The 16750-nt window shown below is 45.6% G+C and overlaps 1 protein-coding gene across 8 annotated transcripts in view; it reads right to left on the reverse strand.

Annotated features, from left to right (window-relative positions):
- Nucleotides 1-8883: 8883 nt before the first annotated feature.
- Nucleotides 8884-16750, reverse strand: part of UBAP2L (ubiquitin associated protein 2 like) — a 92451-nt gene continuing 84584 nt past the window's right edge. For 7 of the 8 annotated variants that reach the window (XM_068252359.1, XM_068252354.1, XM_068252350.1 and 4 more), the window contains 3 exons: nucleotides 16566-16633; nucleotides 16081-16278; nucleotides 8884-9388 (listed from right to left, as the gene is read on the reverse strand). In XM_068252359.1, the coding sequence (XP_068108460.1) occupies nucleotides 9293-9388; nucleotides 16081-16278; nucleotides 16566-16633 (362 nt within the window). In that variant the 3' untranslated portion in view covers nucleotides 8884-9292. The remainder of the gene's footprint in view (nucleotides 9389-16080; nucleotides 16279-16565; nucleotides 16634-16750) is intronic. The other variant, XM_068252353.1, reaches the window with a different exon arrangement.

Raw genomic sequence — 16750 nt, forward strand, 5'->3', positions numbered from 1 at the left:
GCGGCTCTTCGTTCAGGTTAAGGTGGAAATAGCCGAACTGGATTGGACCTGCTCTACTGCGCAGACGCAAAGGACTCGCGCCTGCACAGTAGAGCAGATCGATTGTGTTTGGCTATTTCGGCCTTACCCGAATGAAGAGCCGCTAGTGCGGCTGCGCAGGATCGCGGTAGGTAAATATTTATCTCACTGCTGTCCGAGGGGGAGGGGGGGCACCGCACTGGTTTGCCGGGACACCGGAAGACGGGGGAAGCCTCGTTAGGATCCAGAGGTGAGTACCCCCCCCCCCACCTGGGAAGGGGGGGGGGGGTATTTACATTACAGGTTCTCTTTAGGCTGGGTGCACACATAACACAGCGTGAAAGGTCGCGTTTTCTGTCATGTGCTTGCGTTTTTTTCCCCACATATGCATTTTTCTAGCCCTTTGCGTGCCTTTTTACACATTTGCAGTTCGCATATACAAAACGCATAGGAAGACGACAGGAAGCGGAAATACATCACAAAACATTTTTAAATGAAAAAATGCATATAAAACGCATGAAAAACGCAATACGTTGTGTTCCCATTGCCTTTCATTACATGCTTTTTTTAATGCGTTTTTGATTATGCAACAAAACCAGCATTTTTAAAAACATACGCATACAAAACGCATACGTGTTTTTTTATATGTGGTTAATCGCAGCTAATCGACTTCCATTAGCGGCAGAAACGCAACGTTTTCCGCAACACTTGCGTTTCTGCTAAGTGTGCGCCCAGCCTTAAGTGTTCACTGTTATATGTAAGAGAAATGTGATATGAAAAAAAGAAAAATATATATATTTTTTGCTGGTTTCCATCTGTACTGTTTATCTGTGATGCCAAAAGCGAAATCACTTCTGTCCTTTTTTAGCCCAGCTTAATGTTCATTTTCCCTCCCACAGCAAGAACTCCAGTGAAAATAATGTAATAAAAAAAGGTGCTTCATTTTTGCAATAATTATGTATAAATGATTTAGTCAGTGTTTGCCCATTGTAAAATCTTTCCTCTCCCTGATTTACATTCTGACATTTATCACATAGTGACATTTTTACTGCTGGCAAGTGATGTCACTGCTGCTTGCTGTTTTGGCAGTTGGAAACAGCTGTAAACAGCTATTTCCCACAATGCAACAGGGCTCACAGACAGGAAACTGCCAAGAGTACGTACTCACAATTTTTTTTGTGGGAGAGGTTTCACCACAATATCAGCCATACAGCGCCCCCTGATGGTCTGTTTGTGAAAAGGAATAGATTCCCCATGTAAAAGGGGGTATCAGCTACTGATTGGGATAAAGTTCAATTCTTGGTCGGAGTTTCTCTTTAAGGTGCTGATACATCTAGCGATTTTGCAGTACGATCGACCATTCGATTTGATCATTTTATGGAATTGAGAGGGAATCGAGTGTGTTCCAGAATTCCTAATTGATGAAAAGTGGCTGATTTCATATCGTATCGACCAGCTTAGTCGATGGAGCAGGATGCAAGATATCGGTTGATCGCACAGGAATCGGCTGCTGATCACATATCATTCGATTTACTTTTGATCAACTACACTGAAGCCGATTCCCCAATAAAGTTGATCGCTTTGTTGATTGAATCATAATCGCTAGATTTATGGCTACCTTTAGACAAAGGGCTTACATCACCGTGTAATCATATTAGGCCACCGGGTAGCTGGATGCACCAAATGACGGCTTACCCTGCTGCTGCTGAAATTCCCAGTGGTGTTAAAGCGGATCCGAGACGAAAAACTAACCATAACAAGTAACTTGTCTATATATCTTATCTAAAGTTTAGATGGCTTACACAGCAAATCTAGCTGCAAACCGGTACAATAGAATATGATTATTTCTTCCTGTGATACAATGACAGCAGCCATGTTGTTTGTAAACATTACACAGAGGCAGGCTTATCTGCATCTTGAGCAAAAAACCCTAATCCCCCCTTCTCCCCTCTGAAATCTCTGGCTAGTATACCTCCCCCTCCTCCTGCCCAGACTGAGCTCCCATGAGCCCTTGCTACCGCCTGAAAGTGCCTTGGCTCTCTGAAAACCTGTGGGCGTGGCTTGTTTCATTTATAGGGAATTAGAGTATTAAAACAAAAACAAAAAAGTATTTGGCTTGAGGAATGCCCTATAAACAATAGGAAAGGAACACAATTATGCAATGAGTAAAAGTTAATGTCGGATACACTTTAAATACTATTCCCTTTCCGAATCCTAGCAACTGGAGGGGAAAAGGGGTTTTCAAACTAACACAATGCAGCTATAGCCGCAGGGATACTAGGCGCGACGCTGAGTTGAGCTCCTGCTGGGACGGGGGATTCAATTACATTTTAGTCACAGTGTCCTTATATTCAGAAATAGGAAGCTGTTATTTGCATGCTAAGATAAGCTTGTAGCAAAGTGGATCCGAGATGAAAAACTATAACAAGTAATTTGTCTATATATGTTATCCAAAGTTTAGATAGTTTACACAGCATATCTAGCTGCAAACAGCTTCAACCGTTTATGATTATTTATTCCTGTGATACAAGGAAGGCAGCCATGTTCTGCTTGTCACATTGTCACAGGCTGAGGGCTGGAGATGCTATCAGCTTGCCTGTGTGTAAATTCAATCCCATCTCCTCCTCCCCTGAAAGCAATGGCTAGTAACACCTCCCCCCTGCCTAGACTGAGCTCTTATAAGCTCTTGCTGCTGTCTGAAAATACCAAGGCACTGTGAAAAGCTGTGGGCGAGGCTTGTTTAGTTTATAGGGAATTAGAGTATTAAAACAAAACAAAAAAGTATTTGGCTTGAGGAATGCCCTATAAACTATATGTAAGGGACACAATTATGCAATGAGTAAAAGTTTATCTCGGATCCACTTTAAGTTAAAAATAAAAGAAAGACCAGGTAAAAATAAGAACATTTTCTTTTTAGTTTTGGCTGAATGAGTAGCTTGGGTGTAGTTATTGGAGAAATAAACAACAGGAATCAAAACTCAGTCACAAGATCCGTCAAGTGACAACCCTTGTTCACACTTTCATTATGACAGGACTACTGCAATGCCCTCTACAGAGAACTCCCAAACAAGGACCTGCACTAAGTACAGAACTCTGATAAAGGCGCTCACTCTCTCTTGCTGGCCCCGATAGGCTCTGTTGTTGTACAGACCTGATGAAGCAGGCAGAGTCCTGAGAAACGCTTTGTCCATTACAGAGCTTAACCCTCCTGGCGGTTTATTAAAATCCACCAGGGGGCAGCCGTTTTTTAAATTTTTTCTTCATGTAGCGAGACAAGGTCATGATAGCCGCTGCTCAGTGGCATCCCCCCAGCCCCTCCGATCGCTTCCGGCGATCAGGAGATCCCGTTCAAAGAACGGGATCTCCTGGAAGGCTTCCCCCGTCGTCATGGCGACTGGTGGGATGACGTCATCGACGTCGTGACTTCAAAGGGGACTCCGATCCACCACACAGCGCTGCCTGGCACTGATTGGCCAGGCAGCGCACGGGGTCTGGGGGGCGGCTGCAGCGCGACTGATAGCGGCGAATCGGCGGGTAGCGGCGGCGATCGGATTGCACACGCAGCTAGCAAAGTGCTAGCTGCGTGTAGCAAAAAAATAATAAAATTATGCAAATCGACCCAGCGGGGCCTGAGCGGTGCCTTCCGGCGGCATAGCCCGTACTCAGCATGGGCTTACCGCCAGGGAGGTTAATAAAAATGTATAGTTCCAGTCTCTGGCATTTTTCTTCAGTAGAATAAAGTCCAACACTATATTTTTTTAAACTGTGTTTAAAGAGGTGGGTTCTAAAGGTGCGTACACACATGCGACTATAGTCGTTTGTAACGATCGTTCCCCGATCTTTACCACTGACGATCGTTACAAAAAACGAACCACCGACTATTAAGGCAAACGACGAACGAGCCAAATCGCTACAAAAGAAAGTTCTGTCTCGGCGGATTTTTCCCAACGACGATCGTTTGCAAAAGTAGTACATCGTTTCAAACGGTCGTTCGTACTAGGCTTGACATGCGCATTTCACTATTTCTCTGTGAAACTTCTCATTTTTATGCGCAGGCGCAATAGTTGCTTTACGTGATGTAACGTTCGTTCTAACGATCAGATCGTTACACACATTTAAAAACTAACTTTACTCAGGTCGTTCTTTCATCAATTAAAAGCTCGTTCGTCGTTCTCAACGAACGATTGTTGTCGCATGTGTGTACGTAGCATTAGAATCCTATTAGCACACAGAGGCTGGGTCTGCATATACTGCCCAGCCTCTGTTGCTATACTGTTTCCCCCCAGGCCCCCCTCCCTGCGTTCTGCTGTCCCCCATAAATCACACAGCCCTGCTAGCGACACTGCCTTTCAGCGCCACTCCCCCGCCTCCTCTATGTCGCCGCTCCCCGCCTGTGTCCCCTTCCCTCCCCGCTGATTAGAGGGAAGGGAAGCAGGCGGGGAGTGGCGATATAGAGGAGCCGGGGGAGCGGCGAGAGTGACAGTGTAGATGAAAACAGCCGGCTATCGACACACTGCGTGTTGCTAGCACGACTGTTTGATTTATGGAGGACAGCAGAGCGCAGGGGGGCCTGGGGGAAACAGTATAGCAACAGAGGCTGGGAATTATATGCAGCCCCAGCCTCTGTGTGCTAATAGGATTCTTAGAACCCACCTCGGGTTCTCTTTAAAGGGATACTTAAAGCCTGTAATTAAAAAAAAAAAAAAAAATTAGTTTTACTCACCTGGGGCTTCTACCAGTCCCCTGCAGCCATCCCGTGCCCTCACAGTCACTCCCGGATCCTCAGGTCCCGTCACCAGCTAGTTTCGTTTCACAAGCCTGGCCATGCATAGCCTTCTTTGCGTTCCCGTCCGCAATAGCGCACTGCATCTGCGCAGGACGCTATTGAGGACTGGAACACAAAGGAGACGCGTGGCCAGGCCTGCACAGGTGCAGTAAGCCTGTTGGTCGAAAACAAAACTAGCTGGCGGTGGAGGACAGGAGTGACTGTGAGGGTATAGGATGGCTGCAGGGGGCTGGAAGAAGCCCCAGGTAAGTATACCTTTAACCTTCGTAGCATAAAGGACAAGAACACAGACACAAAGTAACGCGAAACAGAACCATACCTGAACTCTTGCACAGGACAGAAGAAAAGCACCCTGTATGTATTGAGTTTAGGCTGTCTAATTCACCCTCATCTGTGACTCATCACCAGTGTAATTTGATCTCTCAGCTGTGTCGGCTGGCTGCCTCAGCAGAGCAGCTAATTTGTAGACACAGGATGCTAACCCTATGTCTGCTTCCATGAAAGCAGGAAGTCACCACTGCAGATTTATTTCAGGATCTGTATCAGCTGTAACAAAAATGTTCTTTTTCTTTAAAGGTTATTATGCAGTTGCTCATCTTTTAGAGCAGAGATGAAGTACAGAGTTCAGGTCCACTTTAAAGAGAGCCTGAAGCCAATTGAAATACTTGTTTTTACCTGTTATTTATGTTGAGGAATATGAGCAGTGCTAAAATGCCACATTCCCGTGGCAGAACAAGGCTTTTATACCCCCAAATCCTGGGGCAAAATTACACGACTTTACAGGTTGTGGATTTTGCTGCCCGGGGAAGGCAGAGCTTTGCGCTGTAGCTCTCTCTCTACTGGAGTCAATCTCCGCCTCTCCCCGCCCCTCTCAGTGAAAGAAGATAGGGAGGGGCAGGGAGAGGCGGAGATTGACTCGAGTAGAGGCTGAGCTACAGCTCAAAGCTCTGCCTCTACAAGGAAGCGCTCCCCAATTTCTGCCCAAGATTTGTGGGGTATACAGCCCTCCTTCTGCCACGGGAATGCGTCATTTTAGCACTGCTCATATTCCTTAACATAAATAACACATAAAAACAAGTATTTAAATTGGCTTAAGACTCTCTTTAAAGAGAAACTCCAACCAAGAATTTAACTTTATCCCAATCAGTAGCTGATACCCCCTTTTACATGAGAAAGCTTTTCCTTTTCACAAACAGACCATCAGGGGGTGCTGTATGACTGATATTGTGGTGAAACCCCTCCCACAAGAAACTCTGAGGGCCGTGGTACTCCTGGCAGTTTCCTGTCTGTGAACCTTGCTGCATTGTGGGAAATAGCTGTTTACAGCTGTTTCCAACGGACAAAAAAACATACAGCAGCTACATCACCTGCCAACAGTACAAATGTCATCATGTAATAAATGTCAGAATGTAAATTCTGGGATTTAAAAGATTTTACAATGGGCAAACACTGGCTATATCATTTATACATAATGTAAAAATGAAGCACTTTTTTTATCACATTTTTACTGGAGTTCCTCTTTAAGATCTTATTTCGGGCAAAAAAATGCAGCCTAACTGCGGATGACAGATCCCAAACTCAAAATAAGATGTTTCCCAATCGGAAGCAGATCAGACATGCTGAAAAATATGTCGTTTGGATTGATATTCAATTGGAAATGTTGGATTTGGAAAAAAAAAAAAAAAAAATTACAGGTGTATGCTAGCTTTATACATACAATCCATGTCAGATCTGAATATCAATCTTATTACTAGGATGTGAAGTGAAAATTGCATGGTGTGTATCACGCTGGTCTGCTCTTGCCCCCTGCTGGCGGGTTCAGCGATTTCTTCTTCCAGAACAAAGGCTTATTGTTTCAGTATGTGACTCCATAACATAAAGGCGCTTTCATTTCCTCAGAGCCAAGTACATTTCTGGCTTGGCTTTAACTCCTTCTGCCCTAGGCCCTGTCATTTCATAAAGGGCCGACAACAAAATACTACAGGTGGCTAATAACACCAGATTTGTCTGTGAAATGTTTAGGAACGGACCTATAACAGTGAAAAAGTTCTGGTCCTGGGGGACAATGTTTTTCTGGACACATTTAACTTCCTGTATAGAAATTTCCTAGGAGGACAGTGGCTGAGCACCCTGACTCTGAAGGGGAATTGTATTTAACACCACCTGGTATTTCAGCGGCAGCAGGGTCATTCTGCTCACCCTGTGCCCAGCTGATTGGGCAGCCAAATAACACATACGCAAAGCAGATAGCCTTTGTCATAGGCTGGCTCAGTGGCACAGGGTGGGAACAGAGCACCTTTTATAGGTTGGCACAGTGGCACAGGTAGAAGCAGAGTACCTCTGTTATAGGCTGGCTCAGTGGCACAGGTAGATGCAGAGTACCTCTCTGTGATAGGCTGGCTCAGTGGCACATGTAGAAGCAGAGGACCTCTGTGTTATAGGCTGGCTCATTGGCACAGGTAGAAGCAGAGTACCCCTCTGTGATAGGCTGGCTCAGTGGCACAGGCAGAAGCAGAGTACCTCTTTGTGACAGGCTGGCTCAGTGGCACATGTAGGAAAAGAGTACCTTTGATAGGCTGGCTCAGTGGTGCAGGTAGAAACAGAGCACCTCTCAGTAATAGGCTGGCTCAGATTGCCTTTCTATGATAGGCTGGCTCAATGCCACAGGTAGGAACAGAGTACCTTTGATAGGCTGGCTCAGTGGCACAGGTAGAAGCAGAATACCTCTCTGTGATAGGCTGGCTCAGTGGCACAGGTAGAAGCAGAGTACCTCTCTGTGATAGGCTGGCTCAGTGGCACAGGTAGAAGCAGAGTACCTCTCTGTGATATGCTGGCTCAGTGGCACATGTAGGAACAAAGCACTTTTGATAGGCTGGCTCAGTGGTGCAGGTAGAAGCAGAGTACCTCTCAGTAATAGGCTGGCTCAGTGGCGCAGATTGCCTTTCTATGATAGGCTGGCTCAATGCCACAGGTAGGAACAGAGTACCTTTGATAGGCTGGCTCAGTGGCACAGGTAGAAGCAGAGTACCTCTGTTATAGGGTGGCTCAGTGGCACAGGTAGAAGCAGAGGACCTTTCTGTGATAGGCTGGCTCAGGTATAAGCAGACTACCTCCCTGTGATAGGCTAGCTCCGTTACAAGCAGAGTACCTCTCTAGGATAGGCTGGCTCATTGGCACAGGTAAAAGAAGAGGACCTCTCTGAGATTGGCTGGCTCAATTAAGACAGGTAAAGGCAGAATATCATTTTGTATAAGGCTAGCTCTGTGGCAAAAGTAGAAGCAGGGTACCCCATAGGACACACACTGAGGCTCCCTCCAACCCACAGATGACAATCACTTAAAGAGACACTGAAGTCTTGTAAAAAACATCTTATTTAAAAAATGTGTTCATCATGATTGTCCTAACTAAACCACAACATCACCGTGGCTGTAATCTATCTAAATCTCCCCTGCAAAATCCACGACTTTCATGGTCATGGATTTTGCTGCCCTGTGCGCTTCCGTGTGAGGCAGGGCTATGAGCCGCAGCTCTGCCTCTACACACGTCTGTCAGCGCGTATCTCCGCCTCTCCCAGTGAAAAAAGACAGAGGGTCGGGGGAGAGGTGGCAATCCGGGCTGACAGACACGCAGAGAGTCAGCTGCGGCTCATAGCTCTGCCTCTCACGGAAGTGCTGCCCGGATTGCCCCCCCCCCCAGGGAGTTAGGGGGGATTTAGATAGATTACAGTGGCAGGTATGCGGCGGTTTAGTTAGGACAATCATGTTAAACACATTTTTAAAATAAAAAGATGTTTTTTACGAGACTTCATAGTCTCTCTAACAACCATTGCATAAATGCCATGACAGTTTTCCAGAAAGGGGTGTGGCTAACCAACAAAACCTGGATTTAATGGCACAAGGGGTCAGTTTTTACACATTTCTTTTCTGCTACCGTTCTTCTGCTGACTGAGCTGATAGTGTGGGTTTTATTTTTACATCGGAGGTCCGCTTTAATGTTCTAGTGACGCAATGTTCTTTGTACTGCACCGCAGAGCGTGTCAGAACCGTTTCACTAACACGGTAAGAATGAAGACAAATAAATGCAGCTGTGTTTTTGTTTTATATATACAAGACACTTATCCATTAAATTCAGAACACAGTACAAAAAAAACACGTCAACTAATGATTCATACAATGCAGATTTCAGAGCTGTCCTTCCTAGGGTAGCGTGGGCGCGGCACGCCCCTGGCCCCTCTCTCACCTCTGCAAAAAGAGGTTAAAAAGGGGGGAAAATAACAAAAAAGTAAGAGCAGCCCTCCCCTAAAATAGCAAACATTTCATAACTGGACTGCAGAAAAGGGGGATACAAATTCTATATTACATACAAGGAGGGGGAGGGGGGAGAGCCGGGCGTAAGGGCTCGGTACGGGGAGACGACGTAGCATCAGGCGATCCCGCGTCACTGTTCCGCGATGTTCTGTGTCAGAGGTGGCCGCCGTGGCCTCTTCGTCTAGTTAGAGCCCCAGCTGTAGCTGCTGTAGGCAGACTTGCTTGCCTGAGACTTCTGCGGCATGGAGGCTCCCTGTGTCCGCTGTCCCGAGCCAGTCTGCAGAGAGAGAGAAGACCGTGTTAGGCTCCCTGCACACTGCAAATCTGTTTTGCGATTTTCCCTGAATACATTCAACAGAAAACGGATCAAAAAACACAGCATGGAGTAAAGATTAAAAATCGGATGTAAAAACAGATTAAAAATCGGAATCGGAAATGCATGCAGTGTGCAAGAGGCCTTAATGCAGCAAAGACACGAGCCTAAGAGGTGGTGGGGCAGGCGAGGTGGGGTGCTTTGGTCGGCATGGCCAGCTATCAAAAGTGTACCTCTGTACATCTAAACTTAAAGGATACCCGAGGTGACATGTGGCATAATGAGTTAGACAAGGGTATGTACAGGGCCAAGCACATAAATAACTATGCCGTGTTCCTTTTATTCTTTATCTGCCTGAAAGAGTTAAACCTCAGGCATGTAAGTAGCAGTTCCTGTCTGAGTCAGACTACAGTGCGACCTTCACTGATAAATTACAACTATAAAACACTTTCCTAGCAGAAAATGGCTTCTGAGAGCAGGAAAGAGATAAAAAGGGTCAATAGTTCATAGATTTTAGCTCTGGAATACTTCAATGAATGTGTCCTTGAGCAAAAACAATTGGACAGTAAAAACTTGAGTAGAGTTAAATATAAAATAAAACTGTGGAATATCTTAAAAAGCCATTTTTAGGAGGAGGAGAATAGATACAATTTTTTCACTTCGGGTGTCCTTTAAAGTAAACCTGAAGCGGTTCTGGAATAAAAAAAAAGACAGATACTCGCCTAAGGAGAGGGAAGGCTCTGGGTCCTATAGAGCCTTCCTGCACCTCTTCTGGTTCAGTCGTTCCAGCGATGTCTCACCCGTTCAAATTTCCTGCTGCGGCAGGCTTCGGAAGTCTTTGGAAGCCTGAGTGCTCCTGAAGAGGGGTAGCTCAGTACTGCGCATGCGAGAGAGTGCGCTCGCATATGTGGAATACGGAGCCGCCCATCTTTGGGAGCACCCAGGCTTCCGAAGACTTCTGAAGCCTCCAGTGGCGGCAGAAAGCAGTCTCTGGCCCATCACTTGGAGACCGTGCCGGAACGAGGGATCCATGAGAGTAACGGGAAGGCTCATTAGGACCCAGAGCCTTCCCCCTCCTTAGGCAACAAAACGAAAGGAAGACACGGCACTCAGAGGCTGTGTGCAGCAACAAGCTGTATTGAAGCAGACAGGTACACTACATGTTTCGGGCGGAGACCGACACCTGAGGAAGAGCTCCGCAGGAAACATAGTGTACCTGTCTGCTGCAATACAGCTTGTTGCTGCACACAGCCTCTGAGTGTCGTGTCTTCCTTTCGTTGTGCGGTCTATTTGATTGCAGGTGTGGTGTGCCTGCAGGACACTGAGCACCGGCTGGCCGACTTGTCGTTGGTTTATACCCGAGGTGAGGAGTTCCTTTGCAATTGTTGGCCCCCTCCTTAGGCAAGTATGGTTTTATTTTTTTTTTATTCCAGAAACGCTTCAGTTTTCCCTTTAGAGAGGCACTGTAGTAAATTATTCAGAATTCCAACTTTTACAGTAATTTTACTGGTTTCAGCATCAGAAACACTTACCTATAGCTATATATTGGTATGTAGTCCTGCAATCCCAGTGAAGCTTAACCTAGGCCAGTGATGGCTAACCTTGGCATGCCAGCTGTGACAAAACTACAAATCCCATCATGCCTCTGCCTCCCCGAGTTATGCTTAGAGCTGCCAGAGTATTGCAATGCCTCATGGGACTTGCAGTTCCACCACAGCTGGAGTGCCAAGGTTAGCCATCACTGACCTAGGCTGTTTAGCTGCGCGGAATTCTCCCCCAGAGCATTCCGGGAGGCCAGGCATTGTTTTCACTGGCTTTGCAATTCTGCAGAGTTGCACCTGACAGAACTAACCACCACCTGTGATACATTTAAAAATTAGGGCAATGAACAATTTTACAATGGGCAAACACTGACTAAATAATTTATAATTAAAAAATGTTAGATACTCTAACAACATTTTTAGTCTTATTTCTTCTATCCTAGAAGTTTCTATACCTGTTCTGATGTGGTCTGGATTACTGCAGCCTTTTCTAGTTGCACTGTCTCTGTAATATATCTAATCTTCTTTTCTTTGTCAAGCTTTGTCGACCCAGAGAGGAATGGGCTGCCTCTGCTGTGATTGGGAGAAGTTATGCACGCCATCTCATGCTCTCCTGTGTGTATGAGTCACAGGCAAGGTCTCTGCTCACAGCCAGCCTGTCTGCAGCTCATGGAGTTGTGACCTTGTGAGTGCAGAAAGATCAGTTCAACAAGTGGCAGTAACATTTCAGCAGTCAAGTCAGGCTTGAGAGGAGCCACTGCAAACAGACACCTGCTCTGATGACATATTTCCTGTATGTCGGCCATCTTCATTGTTTACAAAAACAAACCGTGATTTTATCACCAAGTAAGCAGCAGGGAGTGCCGAAAATGTCGCAGAGGGGGCTAGGAGAAGACAACAAACAGGCTGGTACGTTTATTTATGTAAGATTTTCACAGTACAGATTCTCTTTAAAACAAAATTCATCATTACGTTATTTTTACTAGTTCTTTTTTTAAGTGTAAGCGTATTTATGCTCAACTTAACCCTCCTGGCGGTCTAATGTTTTCCGCCAGGAGGCAGCGCAGCAGTTTTTTTTTTTTTTTTTTTAAATCATGATAGCCGCTGCTCAGCGGCATCCCCCCGCCCGCTTCGATCGCCTTTGGCGATCTCCGATCAGGAAATCCCGTTCAAAGAACGGGATTTCCTGGAGGGCTTCCCCCGTCGCCATGGCGACGGGGTGGGATGACGTCGTGAAGTCTTTGGGAGTCCCGATCCAAGCCTCAGCGCTGCCTGGCACTGATTGGCCAGGCAGCGCACGGGGTCTGGGGAAGGGGGGGGGGGCGGAGCGGATAGCGGCGATTGAGCGCGGGCCGGCGGTGATCGGTGTGCTAGCTGCGTTCAGCAAAAAAAATAAAAAATTAAGCAAATCGGCCCAGCAGGGCCTGAGAAAACCTCCTGCGCGGCTTACCCCGAACGTAGTTACCGCCAGGAAGGTTAACTAACATAAGTTAATTGTCTTCCTCCTAAATTGGCCTTCGACTACAATGTACATATGACTAGGGTAAGGATTAAATGGTGAGCTATAATAAGAATAATAAATGATTCAATAAAGGCTCAGATAATTAATCTGCTTATATATTGTGGTTATAAAATACTGGCATGTCCCTGACACTATGACTAGTAGCCCTTATTCATCTGCCCATAGTGTTTGCTTAAAGGGAACCGAGGTGAGAGCGATATGGAAGTTGCCATATTTATTTCCTTTTACGCAATACCATTTGCCTGGCAGCCCTGCGGATCCTCTGCCTCCAATGCTTTTAGCCATAGACCCTGAACAAGCATGTAGCAGATCAGGTGTTTCTGACTATTGTCAGAACTGACAAGTCTAGCTGCACGCTTGTTTCTGGTGTGATTCAGGCACGACTGCAGGCAAATAGACCAGCAGGACTGCCAGGCAACTGGTATTGTTTAAAAGGAAAAAAAATATCTCAGCATCTATATCACTCTCACTTTGTGTTCACTTTAGGAGCTGATAAAGGTACATACACAAATCTGATTTTTCCAAACGACCGGTCGTATGGACGTCAGATCGGGCGTGTGTACAAACTATTATTCAGCTGATAAGACTGGATTTGACCGATCCGCCAAGCGGATCGATCAAAACCAGCGTTATCAGTTTGAACGACCGTTTGTACACAGGCCCGATTTGAGGTGTGAACGACCAGTCGTTTAGAAAAATCAGACGTGTGTACACACCTTAAGACCTGTGGGGGGATGATAAAGGTGGCGCATCATACACCTGACGATTATGGGCAGAATAGACAAAGACAAATTTGTCATTAATCGAATCTGATTAGAGATAATTTTTTCTCTTGTCAATTCTGCCCATATACTTCAGGCTTATTCTTGTACGATTTTCAGCATGAAATCTTCAGGGAATTGGCTGAGCTCACGCGTCCGCACCGCCGCCTCCGTGTGTGCATTTATACATTACCTGTCCTGTTGCAGCCTCCGCACCGTGTCCAGTAACCTCCGGGCGGTTATCCATACAAGGTACTGGCGCATAGCGTCAGACAGCAGTAGTGTGTACGGAGAGCTGCCCGGAGGTTACGGGACACTGCGGAGGCTGCAACAGGACAGGTAACGTATAAATGCAAACGAGGGGCATAATGTTTAGATCAAAGAGGTATCTGATGGTCAGTGGCCATCTAAAAGTGTGTGGCCACCTTTATCATCAATATTTACTACACAGCAGTAAAGGTGGCCATACATGTTTAGATCGACCCCTCTCTGATCTGAATCTGATCAAAAGAATCAAATCCCTCCATACACAGCACACAGATTTCTCTTCCAGCGTGATCATAATTTCGATCGATTTGCAGCAAAACTCAATGAGGATCCATGGGGCTTGTTGCGTTATAACCGGCAGATTCGATCAGATGGATTGAATCTGCCAGTAAAAAAAACAAAATCAATGCTTTAGGGAAGCAGACAGGAAATCGGATTAGCTAAACATTCAGTGACTAGCTGTAGTATGTATAAGTTAAAACTTAAAGAGGAACTATAGTGAAAATACCAATGACTGAAATTTCTTATTTTTTAGAATATTCATTTATAGATGATTTAATCAGGGTTTGCCCATTGTACAACCTTTCCTTGCCCTGATTTACATTCTGAAATGTATCACTGGTGGGGACATCTTTTAGTTCTGCCAGGTGACCTGTACGGAAAGTTGGTTACTGAGGGTTCTATGCACAGAGGGAGATACCGGTTGCATGGCAGTTGGAAAAAGCTGTTATTTCCCACAATACAAAGATGTTAACAGACAGGAAACAGTCAGGACCATGGTCATGACATCACACTGTGGGAGGGGTTTCAATTGGAGAAGAGGTAAAGATTTCTCATGGGAAAGGGGGTAGCAGCTACTGATTGGGATGAAGTTAAATCCTGGGTTACAGTTCCTCTAAAAAAAAAAAAACGAGACGAACTTAACCACTTCAACCTTCAGTCGTTTTCACTTTATGCATACGAGCAATGCTCACCTCCCATTCATGAGCCTATAACTTTATCACTACTTATCACAATGAACTGATCAATATCTTGTTTTTTCTACCACCAATTAGGCTTTCTTTGGGTGGCACATTTTGCTAAGAGCTGCTTTACTGTAAATGCATTTTAACAGGAAGAAAAAAATAGAAAAAAAATCGTTATTTCTCTATTTTTGGCCATTATAGTTTTAAAATACATGTCTCCATAATTAAAACCCACGTATTGTATTTGCCTAATAGTCCCGTGTATTACACCATTTAAATGACATCCCTATCACAATGTATGGCGACAATATTTTATTTGGAAATAAAAGTGAATTTTTTCCGTTTTGCATCCATCACTATTTACAAGCTTATAAGAAAAACAAAATAGAAATATTTCATTTTTACATGAATATTTAAATAGTTTAGACCCTTAGGTAAATATTTATTTTTTTATTGTAATTTTTTTTGTTTTTATTAAACATTTTATTTGGGTATTTTTGGGAGGGTGGGAGGTAAATAGTAATTTTTTTAATGTAAATATTTGTTTTAATTTTTTTTTACATGTGGATGTAGTTTTAATGTGAGTTTATTTACATGATGTCACTAAGCCAGGGGTGTCCAACTCAAATACAAAGTGGGCCAAAATTGCACACTGGGATCTAGTCGCGGGCCAACCTCAATGTCTAGTGGTCAACTCCCTCCCTTATAAAGTTTCCAGGTGTCTAATAGCCCCCCTCCAACCCCTATAAAACAGTTCCCTGGTGTCTAGAGGCCCCCCACCCTCCCCTATACAGTTCCCTGGTGTCTAGTGCATTCCCCCTTTCTCCCCCTCAGGCCTTCCCTGGTCTTCCAGGGCTTCACCTTCAATATTGTTTCCCTGTTGGTCTAGAGTGGGCCCAACATAATGCACTTGAGGGCCAAATTTAATAGCTCCGAGGGCCAGATTTGGCCCGCGGGCCAGAGTTTGACATGTATGCTCTAAGCGTAACATGAACGCTTAGAGGGAGGTAGGGGGACGTAAGAGGCAGAAAAAGCGAGGCTTCCAAGAGAAGCGGTCACTTTTTCTGCCAGGGAAAGGAATCCATGATCGGGCACCATGTCCCGATTCATCGATTCCTGGGCTAACGATCCGTGGCCCGGAGCGCACATGGCCTTCTGGACGTAGCCTCTATGTCCAGAAGGCTTAAATGGTTGAAAGATTTATACATACCTCCAGCCCTATGCGCATGGATCACTGCCCACACTGTCATCCTCAGTCTTCTCTAGCTCCCGTAACTTCAGAAGTGTGGCCAGTCTGACTCAAGTGCAGTGCGCTCTATTCGGAGAATAGTACTGCGCAGGCCCAATACCATCCTCCACTAGAGGGAGCGCACTGTGCTCGCTCAGACTGGCCACGACTGGACCCGGTGCAGAAGAACGAGAATGGCATTGTGGGCCCGATCCGTGCGGATGGGGTTGGAGGAAGCCCCAGGGCATAGATAAAACTTTTAATGAAGTTTGTCTCTAGTAAACTTTAAGCTACAATGAAATGAAAACATAGGTGCACAGGAACAGAAAGCAGATGAAAGGACAATGGCACAGCCTTTGTAGCGGGGATTACCTGGGCGTCCTGCTGGAGGTGGTGGTGGAGGATTTGGGAGTGCGGCTGCTGATGCGGAGCCAGGATGTGCATGAAAGGAGCCGGAGGGTACGCTGCGGCTGTAGCTGGGTTGATGGGTCCTGCGCTCCCCAGCGCCGACGGCAAATTGAAGGAGGTGGCCGGGGTACCCGTGTGAAAACCCTGCTTCTCGAACGACTGCTGCAAAACGGCAAAGAAGACACAAGCAGAACGTCAAGCCTCAAACAATCCCAAGCAATACAGCTCAATGCCAGCATGAGTTCATTACGTCAAGGAACTACAACTCCCAGAATGCCGTGATTTAAAAAAAAAAAAAGCCATACCAAGATCTTGTAAGGCTCTTCAGGAAAAAAAAGTAGGACTCCAAGCCTGAATTATTACGTCCAACTTCTGCCCTCTAGTGGTAACTGCTAGTCACACCACAGATCTTTTGCAAACATGCAAGCAGGTGCCATGTGATCACATACCTGTGTCTTGGAATAGACAGAGCCAGAGATATCAGGGACACCAGTATTACTAGAGGTAACAGACACACCTGCGGAGAGATCACAGCATAGATACGTATGGCTGCTTTGCAAAACAACACATTGCATTACTATATAACAAAAGGTGGACACTGCTTCTCCGAAGCAACGTTTCAGAACTCTATGGC

The sequence above is a fragment of the Hyperolius riggenbachi genome, chromosome 9, assembly GCF_040937935.1.
Source record: "Hyperolius riggenbachi isolate aHypRig1 chromosome 9, aHypRig1.pri, whole genome shotgun sequence".
NCBI lineage: Eukaryota > Metazoa > Chordata > Amphibia > Anura > Hyperoliidae > Hyperolius > Hyperolius riggenbachi.